The sequence below is a fragment of the Solea senegalensis genome, linkage group LG5, assembly GCF_019176455.1.
Source record: "Solea senegalensis isolate Sse05_10M linkage group LG5, IFAPA_SoseM_1, whole genome shotgun sequence".
Lineage (NCBI taxonomy): Eukaryota > Metazoa > Chordata > Actinopteri > Pleuronectiformes > Soleidae > Solea > Solea senegalensis.
This window is the reverse complement of record NC_058025.1, coordinates 5,730,928-5,747,629: the sequence shown is the minus strand read 5'-3', so window position 1 is coordinate 5,747,629 and position 16,702 is coordinate 5,730,928. Positions and strand designations below refer to the sequence as shown.

General features: G+C 43.5%; 1 protein-coding gene across 11 annotated transcripts in view; it reads left to right on the top strand.

Moving 5' to 3' along the window:
- The window catches only part of mctp1a (multiple C2 domains, transmembrane 1a), a 172,217-nt gene that overhangs the window by 113,102 nt on the left and 42,413 nt on the right, over positions 1-16,702 (top strand). For all 11 annotated transcript variants that reach the window (XM_044025870.1, XM_044025865.1, XM_044025862.1 and 8 more), the window contains one exon: positions 6,197-6,313. In XM_044025870.1, coding sequence (XP_043881805.1) covers positions 6,197-6,313 — 117 coding nt within the window. The remainder of the gene's footprint in view (positions 1-6,196; positions 6,314-16,702) is intronic.

Sequence of the window (16,702 nt, the reverse complement as noted above, 5' to 3'; positions counted from 1 at the left end):
CTTCAGAGAGCACTTTAAAATTGTCGCACATGTTTGTGTGTGTGTGTGGGACAGGTGTGGGGGGGGGCGTGCTCTAACATCCTCCCTGTTGATGAGCCGCCACTCATCATTATAACATTCCCTGCAGAAAAACTTCTCAAATATTTCCTCACGGTTCCCCACGTCTCTCTCTCTCTCTCTCTCTCTCTCTCTCTCTCTCTCTCTCTCTCTCTCTCCGTCTCCTTCTGCCCGGTCGTGCATTGCCAGCCGCTTATACATATCGCCTGCCGGTGCCAGCTGTGATTAGTGTATATGTTGTGTGTATTTTGTGTGCATGTGAGAGAACACGCCGCCTTTCCCTCTCTTTTTCTCTCTCCCTCTCTCTCTCACACCCACGCTGTTGTCACCCACCCATCCCGACAGTGAATCAGCCACCGTGGCAGCTTTGCCTGAGGCGTTGGCACAATGGACGGGACTGGAGTTACCTCCTGTCCTGCATGATGGGTGGTGTCTGTGTCTGTTTGTGTGTGTGTGTGTGTGTGTGTGTGTCTAGGTTAAGCGTCAGCTTCCCCTCCACACCTGCGAGCCTGAATGTCTCTGCCTTTTCAATCCTCGTGCGATCCATCCTTACTCATCTTTTTATCTCCCCTCCTCTCCTCCTCCCCCCCTCTGTCCCTTTCACCTCCTGGAGAGTTGAGGCCATTGTGGGGCCGAGTGGTGTTGGGTTCTGTTCCCCTGCCACTGCCGCCGCTGCCGCTGCCGCCAGCTCTCCCTACGGCCGCTGCAAGACAAGGCTGTTATTGCCCCGGGGACGGCAGGCCTCAGCAGCTCTTCCTCCAAACAAATTTGCTGTAACTTTATCTGCAATTGGACCCTGAATTGGGAGCAAATAGAGGCAGCTTTGTGAAGCAAGGGGAAGGGCGAGGGCAGCGAGCTGGGGGTTGTTGGGGAGGCAGGGGAAATGATACCAGGCTCTTTTATGTCAGGCAAAGTAGGACTCTTATCAGGAAGAGAGCCCAGACAAGGGAGCTACTTCTAGAGGAAACTGGAGCACCTATCACCTGCTTTGCATTTAGATAAAAATTCACCCTGTTGAAATAAAAAAAGGGTAAGGAAGAGAGCGAGAGAGAGAGTGAGAAAGAGAGAAAAAAGCAAAGACAGGTACAGAAGCTGCTATTGGAGTGTGTGTGTGTGTTCTTGTGTGTGTGTGTGTTTGCTCATGTCTGGCAGTTTGATACATGGCTGCACACACACACACACACACACACACACACACACACACACACACCACTCCAGGTCTCTTTAAATTGCTCCTTTGACTCCTCTTCAAAGAACCTGTCTAACTTTTAAAACTTTTAAAGTCTGAAGTTCGTCTTTGCCCACAGCAAGGGACAGCTTTGAAAGATATACTTTCACATTTTCTTTTTTTTTCTTTTTTTTTTACTGCTCTCCTGATTTACAAAATGAACGTTAGTTGAAATATAGTGGCGCGACTAACAGAGAATACCAAGTCTAGAGTCTTAATCACCAGAGATTGACTCGACACAACACCCCCCCTCCCCCTCCCTCCCTCCCTCCCCTCTGTGGAAGTCGTGGAAGTTTCTGCGTTACCAGTGTTTTTAGCCATAAAATGGTGGACGCTTTATTTCACCCATTTTATTAAGACGTTTTGGTGACATTGATTTTCAGCTGCTTTTGTAGTCGTGTGAACAGGATCACTTGTGCCTGTGGAGCCGTGTTCTGCAGCAGGACAGCAGGGGGCAGTCAAGCACCACCGAATGATGGGGAGGTCCGGTCACAAACAGGACACACACACACACACACACACACAGTCTCCCCCCCCCTCAAACTTAACAGGACTTCTACTTGTTATCTGGCAACACTTAGTGCCAGCATGGAAGTTGATGTAAGAAAGATAAAGGGGGGAACTCTGAAATCCAAACTTCAGTTTCACTCCACTGAGACAGAGCAGGGGGAAAGTTAGCCCGGTGTGTGGTTAATGTAAGCCAAAGTACTGAATATTACCCTCCCACAGTGCTGCGGCTCAGCGCTGTCAGGACACACAATGTGTTTTTGAAACAAATAATGCAAGATACGGCTCTCCATGTGCCGTGCTGAGTGCTTGAATAAAACATTTTGACTTTTTTTTTTTTCCCTGTGAACATTTTTAATATATCGTATCAACTCAAGGGGATTTCTTAGTGTTTTTTTTTTTATTTTATTATTATTTTATTTAAAAAGAAGGCGTCAAAGATTAGAACAAAAATGGAATCCAACGTCTTGTCAGAATTATTTAGTTGCCCCAAAAGTTGTGTGTGGATGTTTTAGCCAAAATGCGTCTGCTTTTGTTCACGTGTGCGATTGTCTCTTTTAATTAGGACGTCTCATTTGGATTTTTTGTGCTCTGATGTGAGGTTTGCACCAGTTTACACGCAGCCTTCAACTCTTGAGCAGATGTGACAGTGGAAAGTATTGTTTTTTTTTTCAACTGGAATTTACCAAAGACTTGTTGAAGCACAATTTCTTTTTTGTGTTTAAAGGCAATTTATTTTCAATTATTCCTGATAGTAGATTAAATTATCTAAACTAAACAAACACATGAAAATAAATATGAGATCATCTTTGTGTTGTGTAGACTTTTCTAGTTTTTAATGCTCAAAAGTAGATTTTAAAGTTTGCATTATCTACGTCATAGATAGAGTTTATATATATATATATATATATACACACTAGTTGAGTTATATTTTCACACTAAATAAATAAAAGACAGAGTGAGAGTTTGTCTGTGTGTGTGTGTGTGTGTGCTCACATACTCACAACACTACATTATGTCTCTTCTGACTTCACATTCATGTGAACATTATTCCCATAAACTACATCTGGAGCTTCATTTACCATTTTCTTCTCCTTCAATCGAGCATGTTTTCATAGTTTTTTCTTTCCCCTCCTCTGCCTTTTTTACCGGTCACTGACATCCACAGCGGGGCTACTTCCCACTCCCTCTTCCCCAGGCGAGGAGCCTGCTATCTGGTGTAGCGAGCGATGGGGGGCTGGCTGTGATTGCCCGGTCCTGGAGGAAAGGTCCTGGCACTGCAGGGCCCCCATTACTCCACCGGGGGGTATGTGGAGACGGGGCAGAGCGTGGCCGCTGCCTGAGCTTCGGGTGTCCGGTTCCTCCAGCTGCCAGTCAAAACTTCGCCCTCAGCTACTATAGCTGAACGGAGGAGGAGAATGAAAGTGTGTGTCTGTGTGTGTGTGTGTGTGTGGTGGTGGGGGGAGACACGACAGGTTAAACAACCTCAGGGGCGTGTGGTGAAGAAAGTGAGGTTTCATATAAACATCAGGAGCAGCTCATTGCATCGTAATATTCCAGCAGTCATAATTTTAATAATAAATACATTAATGCTTATTTGAAAGGAGACGTTGTGTGTGTGTGTGTGTGTGTGTGTGTGTGTGTGTGGATTACAGTTATTTTTAGCCCGCACCAGAATAGACTTAAAACAAATGGAGCTCCTTTGTTTGCTTGACTGAAGTCATGTTTTTCTTCCACTCCAGTGTTTATGAGTTTTTTCCACATTGGATTTATGAAGTTTATTAATCTGTAGGACGCTGAGTTAATTTTAATATGTTTGTGTGTGTGTGTGTGTGTGTGTGTGTGTGTGAGAACATTTGTGACGCACATGTTTGAGTGTGAGTTTGTGTTGGAGGGAAATGGACGTGTTGTTTGTTCGTATACAAAAATGAATTATTGAACAGATTCTCTCTTAAACCCTGACAGAGCTTTGTCAGAGTGTGTGTGTGAGTGTGTGTGTGTGTGTGTGTGTGTCCTGCTGGGAGATTTGCTTGTTGCACCAAGGCCACTCCAGGTTTTTATTTGAAAAACAAAACTTTTCTTTTTTTTGTTTTCACTGTGAGCGTATATGCAAACGTGCTGGTCATTTCTAATGTTTAATTTATGTGTCTTTTTCTTTTTGTTGCCTCGTAGTTAATTTTACACAAAGTTATTAAAGTTTGGATGTGAGCCGTCCAAACGTTTTCCATGGGAGACAATTTTCAATTGTTGTTTTTGTTGTTTTGAGGACACATTTTGATTCAAGCCTATCTTTGTGTGGACATAAAGACCTTTTTCACAAAATTAAAGGGCTTTTTTTGAGGGTAAAGGGTTAAGATAAGACTTTAAGGTGAGGGTTAGAATTTGGGTTTAGGGTTAGGCTGCACAAGTGTGTGTGTGTATGTGTGTGTAAGAAGGGAATATAAAAATACTGACGGAGCAGAGTGTGTGTGTGTGTGTGATATAATGGCTCCACCGCAGTAACACACTCTTCATGAGCTGTTTATTGTCATATTTCACATTAACCTTGGACTTAAAACACAAAATAGAGCTTATTGTAAAAAAAAAAAATTCTCCTTCTCCGTCCCACACACACACACACACACACACACAATGAAAAAGAGCGAGAGAGGCTCATTCCTTTGTTGACATGATTCAATCAAACAGAATAGATCATAATAGGGGACCAATAAATCCTCTGCTCCAGTACAGTAATAGTCTCCATTTCAGTTGGTGGGAAAAAAAAAGTTTCCCCCGTCGCTAAATAGAAAGTAATTAATTAAAAAGAAAAAAAAAAAATCTCAGTTGCTGCCTTTTGAAATAATGGATTTCATGTACTTGAATGTGATGAATCTGTTCAGTGAGAAAAAGACTCGGCGTTAGGTTCAAGTTTCACAGCGTTGACTGTAATTGCTGTTGAGATTTTTTTTATCAGCCTTGAAAAATCATTGTTTATTTAACATGAAATTATAATTATTTAAAAAAAGATCAAAAAAATAGAAAGATGATTATATAAATATTATCTTTGTCTCTATCTCTATTAATGTAGATCTACAATTACAAGTGAGACAGTAATGATACTGACATTAGCGATCATTAAATAACATGTAATATTCTAAGTAACTGTGTGTGTGTGTGTGCAAACATACTTTGAGCCATAATTTAATGTTTTAACTCTGATTTTTTTGTATGTAACAAGTGTTTTTTTATGTCGATTTTGGTCCACAAAGTAATTTAAAATGCACAATTGACAGGTTTATTCAACTTTTACACAAAAGCAAAAATCAAAAAACTGCCTTTTATTAAGATTAGATGAAATTAAATTCACTTATGAAACCAGTGATGAGTACAAAATATGAACAGAATAAGTAATAGTAAAATATTACTATCCAGACAATTGTATTATGTATAATATACAATATTTCATGGTGGAAAGTGGCATATTATTGCACAGATACTCTATACTTATGTAAATTATAATTATATATAGATATGTATTGTTATTATTAAAAAAGGATGTGCAGAATATTGCAGTGCTGATGGAAGGTGAAAATATATAGAATTTGACTTAGTTGCAGCTGCTGTTCTGCACAATTCTCTGGTCGACATAAACCGATGTTAAAGTCTTTCATTGTGATATAGATTTTTCTTTTTTCTTTCTTTTGGCCTCATGGTTCCACGTCTAATTAGCAGTTTAACGTTCCCACAGCCGCCGTCTCTTAACCTCCACGATAATCTGCTGTCAGAGGCTAAAGAGCTGTGCCAAAAAACCAGAATACAACTTTTTTTTTTGGGGGAAAGGTTAATATTCAGATGGTTCTTTGCTTGTTTGGCGATGAGAGGGGAGGCAGAGAGGTGATGGTTTTGGCAGATGGACGCGGCGGAGGTTAGAGATGGGGCATGTGAGTCTTTTGGGCTGATAGAGAGGGTATTGGGTCTTGGAGTGACAGGGTTAGGGACTGAGGGTGTGGGGTGTGCGAGGTCAGCCGCCGAGGTTCGGGGCCTCAGTGTGGAAGGGGTCAGCGCTGACGTGCTGCAGCTGAAACGGTACATGACCTCAGCCTCTGGGATGATTGGCATGGAGGGAAGAGGCTCTGACGGCTTGTACTCATCATCCTCAGTGTGCTCGTGCTCACGCTGAAGGCCCAGAAAGCCTTAAAGGGTCAGGGGATTGAACCCCCGGTGCATCGACACCAGGGCCTGCACCTTTGTTGGCGCGAAGCCATATTTTTCCACGGTGGTTATGATTCTGCATATGAATGTGTGTGTGTTGCACATGTGGTCGCCGTACGTTCTCGGGGGTTCAGTGCGGGGGTCATGCGTGTATGCGTCCTTAACTCTCGGTCTTCTCACATTTTTTTGTCCCGCTTTTCTTTTTCCTTGCAGCTCTTTGTCATCTTCGTGTGGAACTTCGAACTCTATATGATCCCCCTGGCTCTGCTGCTGCCTTTGGTCTGGAACTACATCCTCATCGCGTCGGGGAAGGACACGCGGCAAGACGTGGTGAGTCACCCCCGCCGGATCCTCGCGTATCCCTCCGCCTTTCTCTCAGCGTGCGGCATGAAGCCTCGTCTCACAGGCGCCATTGTCTCGCGTTGACGTTGCACTTTTGTTTTCTCCGCGACGTTAATTTTGGTTTCAAACAAACAAAATCGGAAACGGGAACAAGACAAACACACAAACTTATTTAAACTACAACCCTTTGATTAAATCGTCGTCCTAAACTTGGGAGCAAATTGGAATTTAATTAAAGAAAAACATCACTGCTGTTTTTCTTTCCAATCCATTTTTTTTTTTAATAACTCCATCTTCCCGTCGAGGGGCTGCGTTCTCGGTGCAATCTCACATTTCTCACTTTGCCTCCTTTCAGGCAAAGAAAAGGGAGAAATAATAGGCTGTCACCTTGAGCTACGTTACGCCACTTACCTGGTAGTGTATTTATTTAATTCATTTATTATATATTTTTTTCTGTCTCTTATACCAATTAAATGATGTCAAAGCAATGTCATGGAGAAACAGACATGTTTTAATCACGGCCGAGCACATTTGGAAGAGTGGAGAGCGGGAAACCACAGACAGGACTGGACGATGGAGTGAGCGTGAACAATGAAGTGATTAATTTTAATAAGTCTCTCTCTTTCTCTTTTTTTTTCTTTTCCCCGAGACTCAGTCGGAAATAACCAGTTTAAAGACTTTCTCTATATGTGTATATTTATCTCCTTATAAGGCTTCTTGTCATTAGATTGGATTGGATTTGGACGAGATAATGAACCATAATCTAATTTCTTTGCATACATCCAATTGGAATTAGTCAAATTAAACACAGATTTATGTTGTAAGTGCTTTTTGTATAAGCCTCTATTAACATAGTATTAGAATAAAATATATATATATACTTTTAAACTTATATGAGACAGATTCAGTTGGGTCACAAATCCCCATTTTTGTGACAGCCAGGAGTAAAATTGCAGACCGCACCTTTACCTGCCTGTAGATGGCGACATTGCCTGTAAAAAGAAAAGAAAAGAAAATAGTGCACATGCCTTAAGACAAAACCCTGGCCTGATGATTTGTCCCTCATATATACCTGCTGCTTACATTTGTCCACACATAATGGCATTCTCTTTTTTTTTTTTTTTCTAATTAACATGAAGCGACGCGTTCAGTGACACGTTCTCATGACACGCCACTCACTTCACACACAAATAAATTCATGTAACTCCCACTTCATGCAGAATTGCTTTTCTCTGGCTTCCTGAAAGGGACCTTTGTGTCTGAAGTGCCTCAGGAATTGGTTGGAACATTAAGACAAGTTGATACTGTTGATACTCTTATGGCAAGTGCCTTCTTTTTTCTCTCCCGCTTTTTTTTTTTAGTACGATAAAACTGTCGTACAAAGTTGTCCCTGTGCTCCGAGACAAAAACAGCGGAGATATGGACACTTATTAACCGCGCTGTCGTATGACCGCTTCAGTTCCACTGATGTCAGGGTCTGATACTGAAATGTGTAGCATCACGGCGATGAATCTGAGTCCACATGTAGACCAGGAATGCTTTAAGTTACAGTATAGGTGCTTTTTACTGTTTCAGACCCAGAACAAAGGAGTTGGTATTTACTTCTGTTTTAGTTTTGTTGTTACTTTCTTTTCTGTTACTGATTATTCTCATTCTTTTCGTTTGTGCACCATTCATTCATTTACTCATTCATTGTCTTCAGAGTCTTTTGCAGGGTCATAGTTTTGAATTTGAAGAATGAAACGTCTTAAATACTGTAGATCAATGAAGATTTTCTTTTTTTTGTAATAATAGCACTGCTAAAAAAAATAATACTAATAACAATAATAATAATAATAATGATAATTTCTAATATTCTTTCAAAGAACTCACTTTATAAAGTGAGCATTGTCAGCAATGGTTGCAAGTGCATTGTTGAGGGTTTTGTTCCTTTTTGTCAGTTTGAAGCTGTTAGTGCTGGTATTTAGACGTGTGTGCGTGTGTTCAGGTATTACTGATGTTGTGAGGACCGCAATCTGTTGACACAGTCACATCATGGGGACAAAAAGCAAGTCCCCATAATGTAAATGACTACATTTTAAGGTGAAGACATGTTTCAAGGTTAGATTAAGGTTTGGGTTAGGGTTAGGATTAGGATTAGGCCAGTAGTAATTATGGTTATGTCCTCTGAAGTCATGAAAACCATGTGTGTGTGTGTGTCTGGAAGTGGGCAGGTGGTGGGATAGTCATGATGAGCACAGTGTGCACTAATAGGGTTTATTGTACAACCTCCGTAAACTACTGGCAAATGACTGTGTGTCTATTTACAGTGAATCACCGCGGTAACAAAGTTACTCTGTCATTTTATAGTAAATGACTGTAACTCCACATTTTTTTTGCTTCCTTTCGGCTGCTCCCTCTCTAGGGGGCGCCGCAACAGATGATCCTCATATGTGATTTTTATGCCGGATGTCCTTCCTGACACAACCCTACCATTTATCCGGACACAAGGTGCCGGTCCGTGCACTAGATGAAGTTCACCTGGAGATTGGGTACTTTGCTCAGGGGGAGTCTGACCCTTGACCTAGTAAGGACTCGAAATGGCAACCATCACCAAGCCAAGTTCTCTTTCCACTTGGCCATGGGCTCTCAGACCCTTATCAGTGAAGCCAATATTCTAAATTGACATGTTTCCTTAATCGGTGGTGGTCATTTTATGGCTCAATACAAACAAACGTGTTAAAGAACGTGTCTTTAATCAAGATTCAACAATATTTCACTGCAGAAATGCTGTTTTCACTTTAAATTCACAGTTATATTCACGTTATTACTCAGCGTTTTCCCCCCATAAACACTATTTTACTTTAACTTCACTCTATTAGCAGTCTTTTCCTGTGTAAATACTGTATTTAAACTTGAGGCGTTTCTTAAATAGCCATACCTACAGTCATTTTACAATAAAATAAACAAAAACTGATAACACTGTCATCAGTTATGTGATTAACAGTGGAAGTCTGTGAAATCCTCCCTGATATAATCTGGTATTTTCCTCCTTAATTCCAAATTAAAAATCTAGGCCGAACCGAAACTACATTCACTATTTGCATGAGTGACACCACGTGCTTGTTTGGTACCGCATGTGTGCGTGTGTGTGTGTGTGTGTGAGAGAGAGAGAATACAGGGAAGATAAAAGTTATCTGTGTGTGTCAATGTTTGTGTGTGTTTCTATCCCACGTCTGTTTCTGCTTGTAGCCGGATTTTTACAAGACTCTGCGAGCGGCCGCGGTTTTATGCAACAGTATCTGATGACGGTGGGATTAATTGTCAAAGATAAGAACCCATTAATGCTTCATTTCTTGCCGCTGTGACAGTCGTGCTGAACAGTACAGAGCAAGCACGGGCGACACAAAGAAGATTCCCTGACACTTCTCTCCTCGCTCGTCTCCGCGCCACAGTCTCGCTGTCTGGATACCGGTGAACGAGGTGAACCCTCTTTTCCTCGCCGGGTTATCAACTCTGTGTCTCCTTCAGTCGCGAGATCACTTGACAATAGTTCCCAGAGTCCTGTCCCTGTTTGTTTTTAGACAGTTTCCCCCTGATCTGCAGGGGGTTCAGGGGGGTGGGAGTGAGTGTGCACAGCAAGAACAGTCCCAGTCCCCTGGATTCATCTTCCGACTCTTTATGAAGCTGAAGTCTTGGACGACTCACCGTCCCCCCCCGTCCTCCCCCCACACACTCACACTTGGCAGGCAACAGAAAAGAATAGAAAGGAAAACAATGGAAAAGGTCTCTCTAATTACTTTAAACAACACACCAAATTAAAGCATTGTGTGCGGAGCCGAGCGAAGGGTCAGCATCCGGAGCGCTGCGGTTTTCCAGCAGTCTGGGGTGAGGGTAATGCCAAAGGAATCTCTGCTGAACTTATTCTGAAGGGTGAAAGAGAGAGAGGCTGGGGGGAGAGAGAGAGAGAGAGGGAAGCATGAACTACAGTACAGATTCCTTAATGAAGTGAAAGGTCTCACTTCATCTGATGAGTTCAGGGTGATTTTACACCACAACCGCACTCCTTACTTCTGTCTATTCCAAATAAACAAACCCAGTGTTCTTTACACGCTGTAATTCACCGCTCAGGGTCACTGGCTGTTGTGTGGTTACACGCTGCTTTGCAAACAGATCCCGGATCACAGCTCCTTACCCTCGCCCCAACCTTGACCGGTGCCTGCTAAGCAGTCGGAGCGTCCTCAGAACAGCGATTAAAGGAGGCGACTCACCAGCGAGGTCGCCGACCTCCCTTCTTATCGCGTAGCACTCTGACCCGCGACCCCTGACTCCTCAGCACCGTGAGGCTGACCTGCGTGTCGCGCCGTAACATGCTCAGTGAAACAAACCAACAGAAAAACGATGACCTTTTACTCTGTTGAATATATGCAGAGGATGATGCTGCTTTTACTTTTCCTGCTCGGAGCTGATCATGTACTTTCTGCATTTATGTGGAGTCCACTGTTGTTGGGGAGTGGAGAAGCACATTGAGCCCGTTCAGACTTGCCCTGATTGATCCGATCACATGCAAACGGAACTAATTGGTGTCAAAAACTACACTAAGGGATTTAGGGTTAGATTTTTTATGGTTTAAACCTTTTAACACCTAAGCCTCATAATGTCTGTATGGAGTGCTTTTGCCCATTTTTCCTAGAGTAACTTTCAATATCTGGCAGTAATTTACAATTTACTGCATGTTAAAATAGTGTATTAACCATTTAAAATGCAGAAAAAACTAAAGTTTTATTTAGAAAAACACCACTGTCGTTCAATTTACAATTTGAACAGTATAAAACATATGCATATGGCCAAAAAAAATTAGAAATTGAAAATTACTATACGGGCAACTTCTCAGCTTTCGGAAGCAGTTGGAATTTTTTCCGATAGCCCAAACCATTGCGAAATTGGGGTAATACACTATTAAGTGCACTATGCTCTGCGTTAAAGAGTTAAATCTTATTTCATGTTACAGCGTCGTGAGTAGGGCTGTGATGCAGTCAGCTCGGACACGTGTGCAGTAAAAACCCTCATTTTGTTCTGACATGATGTCAGTGTGTATTTGAATAAAGGAGAGTGAATCCAGATCTGATCTCACGTGGTCTCGGGAGATGAATCCAGGATGCATTTTAACGCCAGGTGTGAACAGTCACACTTAATTCCCTCCACGTGCGATCACATCGCTAAGGACGGACGCTAGCGCCAGGTGTGAACGAGGCCTTTTAATGATGTGACCGCTTCCTTCCCATCTCGCTCTTGTTTAGAAACCCGTAACAGACCGGAGCTCAGATCCATCCCGAGCCTGCTGCAGAGGAAGCTGCCAGCAGGCTGAGCTCGGTCAATCAGAGGACAGGCAGCTCCTCTGCGAGAGGAAAAAGGCTGCAAGGCGTGCGTGCGTGTGTGTAAGCATGTGTGGAGTATATTTTCATAGCCGTGTGGTGTATTCATGTGTGTGCTGCACTGCGTGAGCAAATACGATGGGCGTTGAGATTATTGAGCACGGAGACATCCCTGTAGAAATCCTTCCTCGCCGTTTTCGCTGGCCCAAAAAGGCTTTTACCAGATGTTATGAAGGTGCTCATGTCAGTGCAGGCTGTTCACATGAAACATGGCGATGTCTCTCTCTGCCATAGGATGATGGGCAATTAGGTCTAGTCATTTTAATCCCATATGTCCATTACACTGATTCACCCACTGGATTTCCCCCCACACACCCGACATATTGCAGAACAGAAGTTTTTAATGGTCGAAAGGATACTTTAAGTTAGAGCTGACGATTCTTCATCTTATCTATAAATGCAGGAAACGTCTGTCTGTCCATCTGTCCGTCTGTCTGTATGTCTGTTGGCTGGCAGATGACTCACTAAGGTACCAGTGTGTGCAGTGTTGTTTTTGGACGTTGTTGGGTTAAAAGATACTAGAGATATCAGTGTAAATGTGACCGATATGTATTTGTAGGTAAATCTGTAGGTAAATGAAAGAAAACCTGCCTCATACTAGAGGAGGATTGGACAGGGGCCTTCAGATTTGAGGCTAATTTGAACAGATTATCATGGTCCAATTACTGTAGTTTGAGGGGTTAACAGACACGATTTTAATGTCGTCAAACGCACAATTTCAAAAGTGTAAATTTGATATTGAAGACTTGAACAGCAACAATGAGCGGGTTCCTCAGGAAATGGATGTTGTGTACTTCCGGAAGAGGACAAGCGTATCACAACCAGAATGCGAACTAACGGATGGCGCCGACTAGTCCTTCTGAAGTCATGTTAAATCATGCAATGTTCTGTGAGATCCCAAATCCCTGGAATCTCGTCCCTAAAACTGTGCAGAAAAGTTTGTTGTGTTTTTAAAATCAAGTCAGATTTGAAAATCTTCGTAAGTTGCCCTGGTATGTGTTTGGGTCGGCCGGCCCTTTGTTCCACCCTTCAGTGTGCTGTTGGTGTTGGCTCGTCCGTTAGTCCAGTCAGTCCAGATTGTCAATCAGCTGCTGCTCTACCTGTTCCGTACCTTGACCCAATCCACTGCAACTTCCTCCCACTTTCCTTTTTGGGGGAAGCGGTGAAGAGAGCCAAACCTCATTAATGACATGTGTGCTTCTGTCAGGTAACAACCTGACACTGAGCTGAACACTGCAAAGGCTTCCAAGAATCGTTTGAACCCAAACAAACTCTTCTGCACAAAGACGACTGACTCTCTGGAAATGAAAACAAATACAGAGCAAACTCTTGGATGAAGCGGAGACGTCCTTAAAAATAAAACCACTCACATTTTGTCTCGAGAGATTGTGTCATAAACAACACAGTATGTCATTTCCTAGATGGAAGATCTCCTCTTGCCTTGTTTGGTGAGCTTTGGCAGCAGGACTCACAGAAGCCTTTTAATTTCACCTAGAAAAGAAATATAGAGTTCTATGCAAATAAGTATAATGTAAGAACACTACTTACCAAATGATATACTTGTCTTGATGTTTTCAGATATTTTAATGCAAGCGTATTACATATTATAGTTTAAATCAACGTAGCTCGAGTTGAAGCTGTACCACTTTATCCTTTACTCTCCTGACTCACTGTGGCGCCGGTGAATTGTACAGTGTCAAAAACAGCGACACTGGCTCAGTTACAAGATAATAATGTTGGTTTTTATTTGAACCGTGTGCATTGCCAATTTTATCTACTCTATTTTCCTCCTGATTTTGCATCTTACGAAAAAAACGAAAACTGCATCTCTAAACACACTGTCTGTGCCGTGACATCTGCCCTCATTAAGAGACACACAACACACGCGGAGCAAATATTAGGAGCGCTGGAAGGAAGAGAGGGAAACGCTGCCTATTATACCTCAACTCCTCCAGAAAGTCACACTGTCACGTTTCCTCCTCACCCCCCTCCCGTAAAGAACTGCAACTCTGGAAAGAAAGGAGAAGGGAGATGGAGTGGGAGCAGACGAAGACAGAGAGGCATTCAGAGAGAGGGGAGCATAGTAAAGCAGCGGTTGTTGGATGGCAGGCACTCTTCAGCGCCGAGTCAGACATGGCAGTTGGTGACAGGTGACAAAATCAAAAGGTCATGTCACTTTTAACTGGGAGCGCCTGTGCCCCACTGATTTCCCCCGTGCCGCCCCGGCTCCTCTCACTGTCTCTGCTCAAATGGCAGATAGGATGATGGCAGGCTGGCAGGCAGAGAGACAGGCGACGGGCAAAGTTTGAAGCGGGACGGGAGCATCGGGAGCATCAGGAATGCCACCGTGGAATCTTCTCCGTCTCACCTTGTTGTGTGTGTGTCTCTCTCTCTCTCTCTTCCTTCCCCTGGATTTGTCTATAACTCCCTTCATCTCATTGAACCTTTGTAACAGTCTGTGCTCTTTGCTAACAACATCGGCAGCTCCGGGTGTCTGCCTCGCTGCTGCTGCCGCTTCTTCTTCTTGTTGTTGTTTTGTCTGTACTGCTGTAGCTGTTTGCGAGGGTTTTTCTTGTAATAGATTGAACATCAGCGACACGCGCATCAGCCCTCGGCCTCTTTCCCACGGCTGAGTGAAACAAACAATGACAAGAGACGGTATCGTGTCTCTAAAAAAAGGACATTTTACTGCGTTTGCTGATTCTGAATCTTAACAGGGTTGGCGGGAACGAGTGAATGATCTCTGTGACTAAACACACTTGCCGATTTGTGAATGAATAACAAATGAGGAACGTAATTTAGGATGCTTACGTCACAGAGTTGCTGCCTGTTTGGCTGTTTCAGACTAACAATCCCCTTCAGACCCATGTTCATGCCTCTTATTGTGAAATCCATGCATTGTCTACCGCTTTATCCTCCACATGGATAAAGCTGTGCCAATCACAGCTGACAGGGCGAAAGGACAACAAACAACATCCACTCTCTCACAGTCAATTTAGAGTGTCCTAATCCCCATATTGCGTGTTTTTGTATTGTGGGAGGAAACCGGAGAATCTGGAGAAAACCCACGCACACGTGTACACGCGGCGTAGGCAGCGGCAACATTGCGCTAGCAGAGCGAGGCGGCTGCAAACAGGCTTTAGTATGACTGAAAACGCAACGAAACAACCATGAAAAGTTGTAAAAGTTAACTCTTCAACTTGAAAAAACCCTGGTTGTTTAACAAAAAGCTACATTGTTGCTGTGTGTACAAAGACCAGAGGCAGAATAGTAACATCATCAACAACAGAAAGAAATCACCAAAAGTAATGCACTGCAGCTTTAAATGAAGGCCCCGGCATTCCTGTCTACAAAAGGCTGTGGAAAAACAGCTAATCTTTTCCAGCGCTCACAGATTTGGTGTTGTTTTCATGAATATGGAGCCACCCTTCTCACCCCCACCCCCTGCCTCCAGCTCTGGTAGCACCCTGGCCTCACCCCTATCTCGCCCCCTTGCTGGGCGAGCCACGGCTGGGGCAGTGCAGATGGAAGGGCCCCCCCCCGTAAGGGCCATGGCTCTGACAGCTTGTGAAGGGCCTGTGTGGGTCAGCCAGGCTCAGCTAGCAGCCCTTATCAGACACACAAGCACCCCCACCCCCCCCACCCCCACCGACTCCCCAGTCTGAAGAAACTGTGGTGTAGGCAATATGTACACACACACACACAGATACAGTCATACACTCATACACTCATGGACAGAGCATACCAAGTAGGGCCTTGAGATCCCCCAGCCAGCCAGTCAGCCAAACCTCAGCAGCTGGAGAGGTTAAAACCCCCTCACGTATCAAAGAGGAAGAGCAGCAGGAGGATGGAGGGAGGGAGGGAGGGATCGAGGAATGGGAGAAAAACGGAGGAGAAAGTATATCTTCATGTTCGCTGGGATGTCTGCCTTGGCGTCAATTCCCCCTGCGGCTGTCATTGGGAAGGTTAGGAGGGGAGATAGTGAAGCTGGAGAGTGGAGAAAGTACGGAGGCATTTCAGGCAAAGGGTGAAAATAATGTGCCGTGTGAGAGTGTGTGTGTGTTTGATTTAAACGCCATGATGTGTTCAGGGGGAGTGGAAGCCCCATAACGAGACTGCATGTGTGGGTTAGGTACTGTATGTGTCGGTCACTTTCAGATGAGTTCTCGTCGTGTAGTAGGAGTCGATCAGTATGTTTTCCATGCAGAGTTGTAGCTTGTCAACACTGTTGATCAGACTACACGATATTTATGTCTGGCAACTACGACCAATCATCATGCACGACACTGCAGGAGTTCATAGGTCACGGGACAGGTGGGATAAGAAGTTGTCAATCATTATTTACCGGGTTGCCTCCGCTATTTCCCACCAAAATCTCAGTGTTGTTTCACCTAGCAGCAGCAGCAGCAGCAGCAGCATCCCTACGACACGTCAGAGCACTCTGTTATTCTTTTGGTCAGCATCCAGGATCACGTCATAGGAGATGTTAGGAAAATAGAACAACAGCTAGACTTCTCGTCGGGGTGTCGTGGAGTGTCCCAGCTGCCAAATCTCTGTTCTTTGCTCATCGTTCCCAACAACACAACTATTTTATTTTTAAATTTGTTTTCTAACATCATGTAAACATAGTAAATACAGTAACCTAATAGTCACATGCACACCGGTGTGATTTGCACAATGTATATTATGTTTTATGTGAAAGAAACATCCCTCCACTTAAACTGAGCGTGTTTTTTTGTTGTTGTTTATATTGAAAATGACTCATTTCCAAAAGCTTGTTAACTTTCACGTACCACATTGATCAGGTGTTAACTGTTGTGAAGTTACAGGTCTCAGAATCACCTTGACGATCACATTCGCTATAACACTACACAACCGTTCGACGCGTGTAAGCTGAAGGTCACAGTAATGACACCTTCTGTACTTAAGTGGCCTCTTCTTCAAAAGGACACACGGGCTGCTG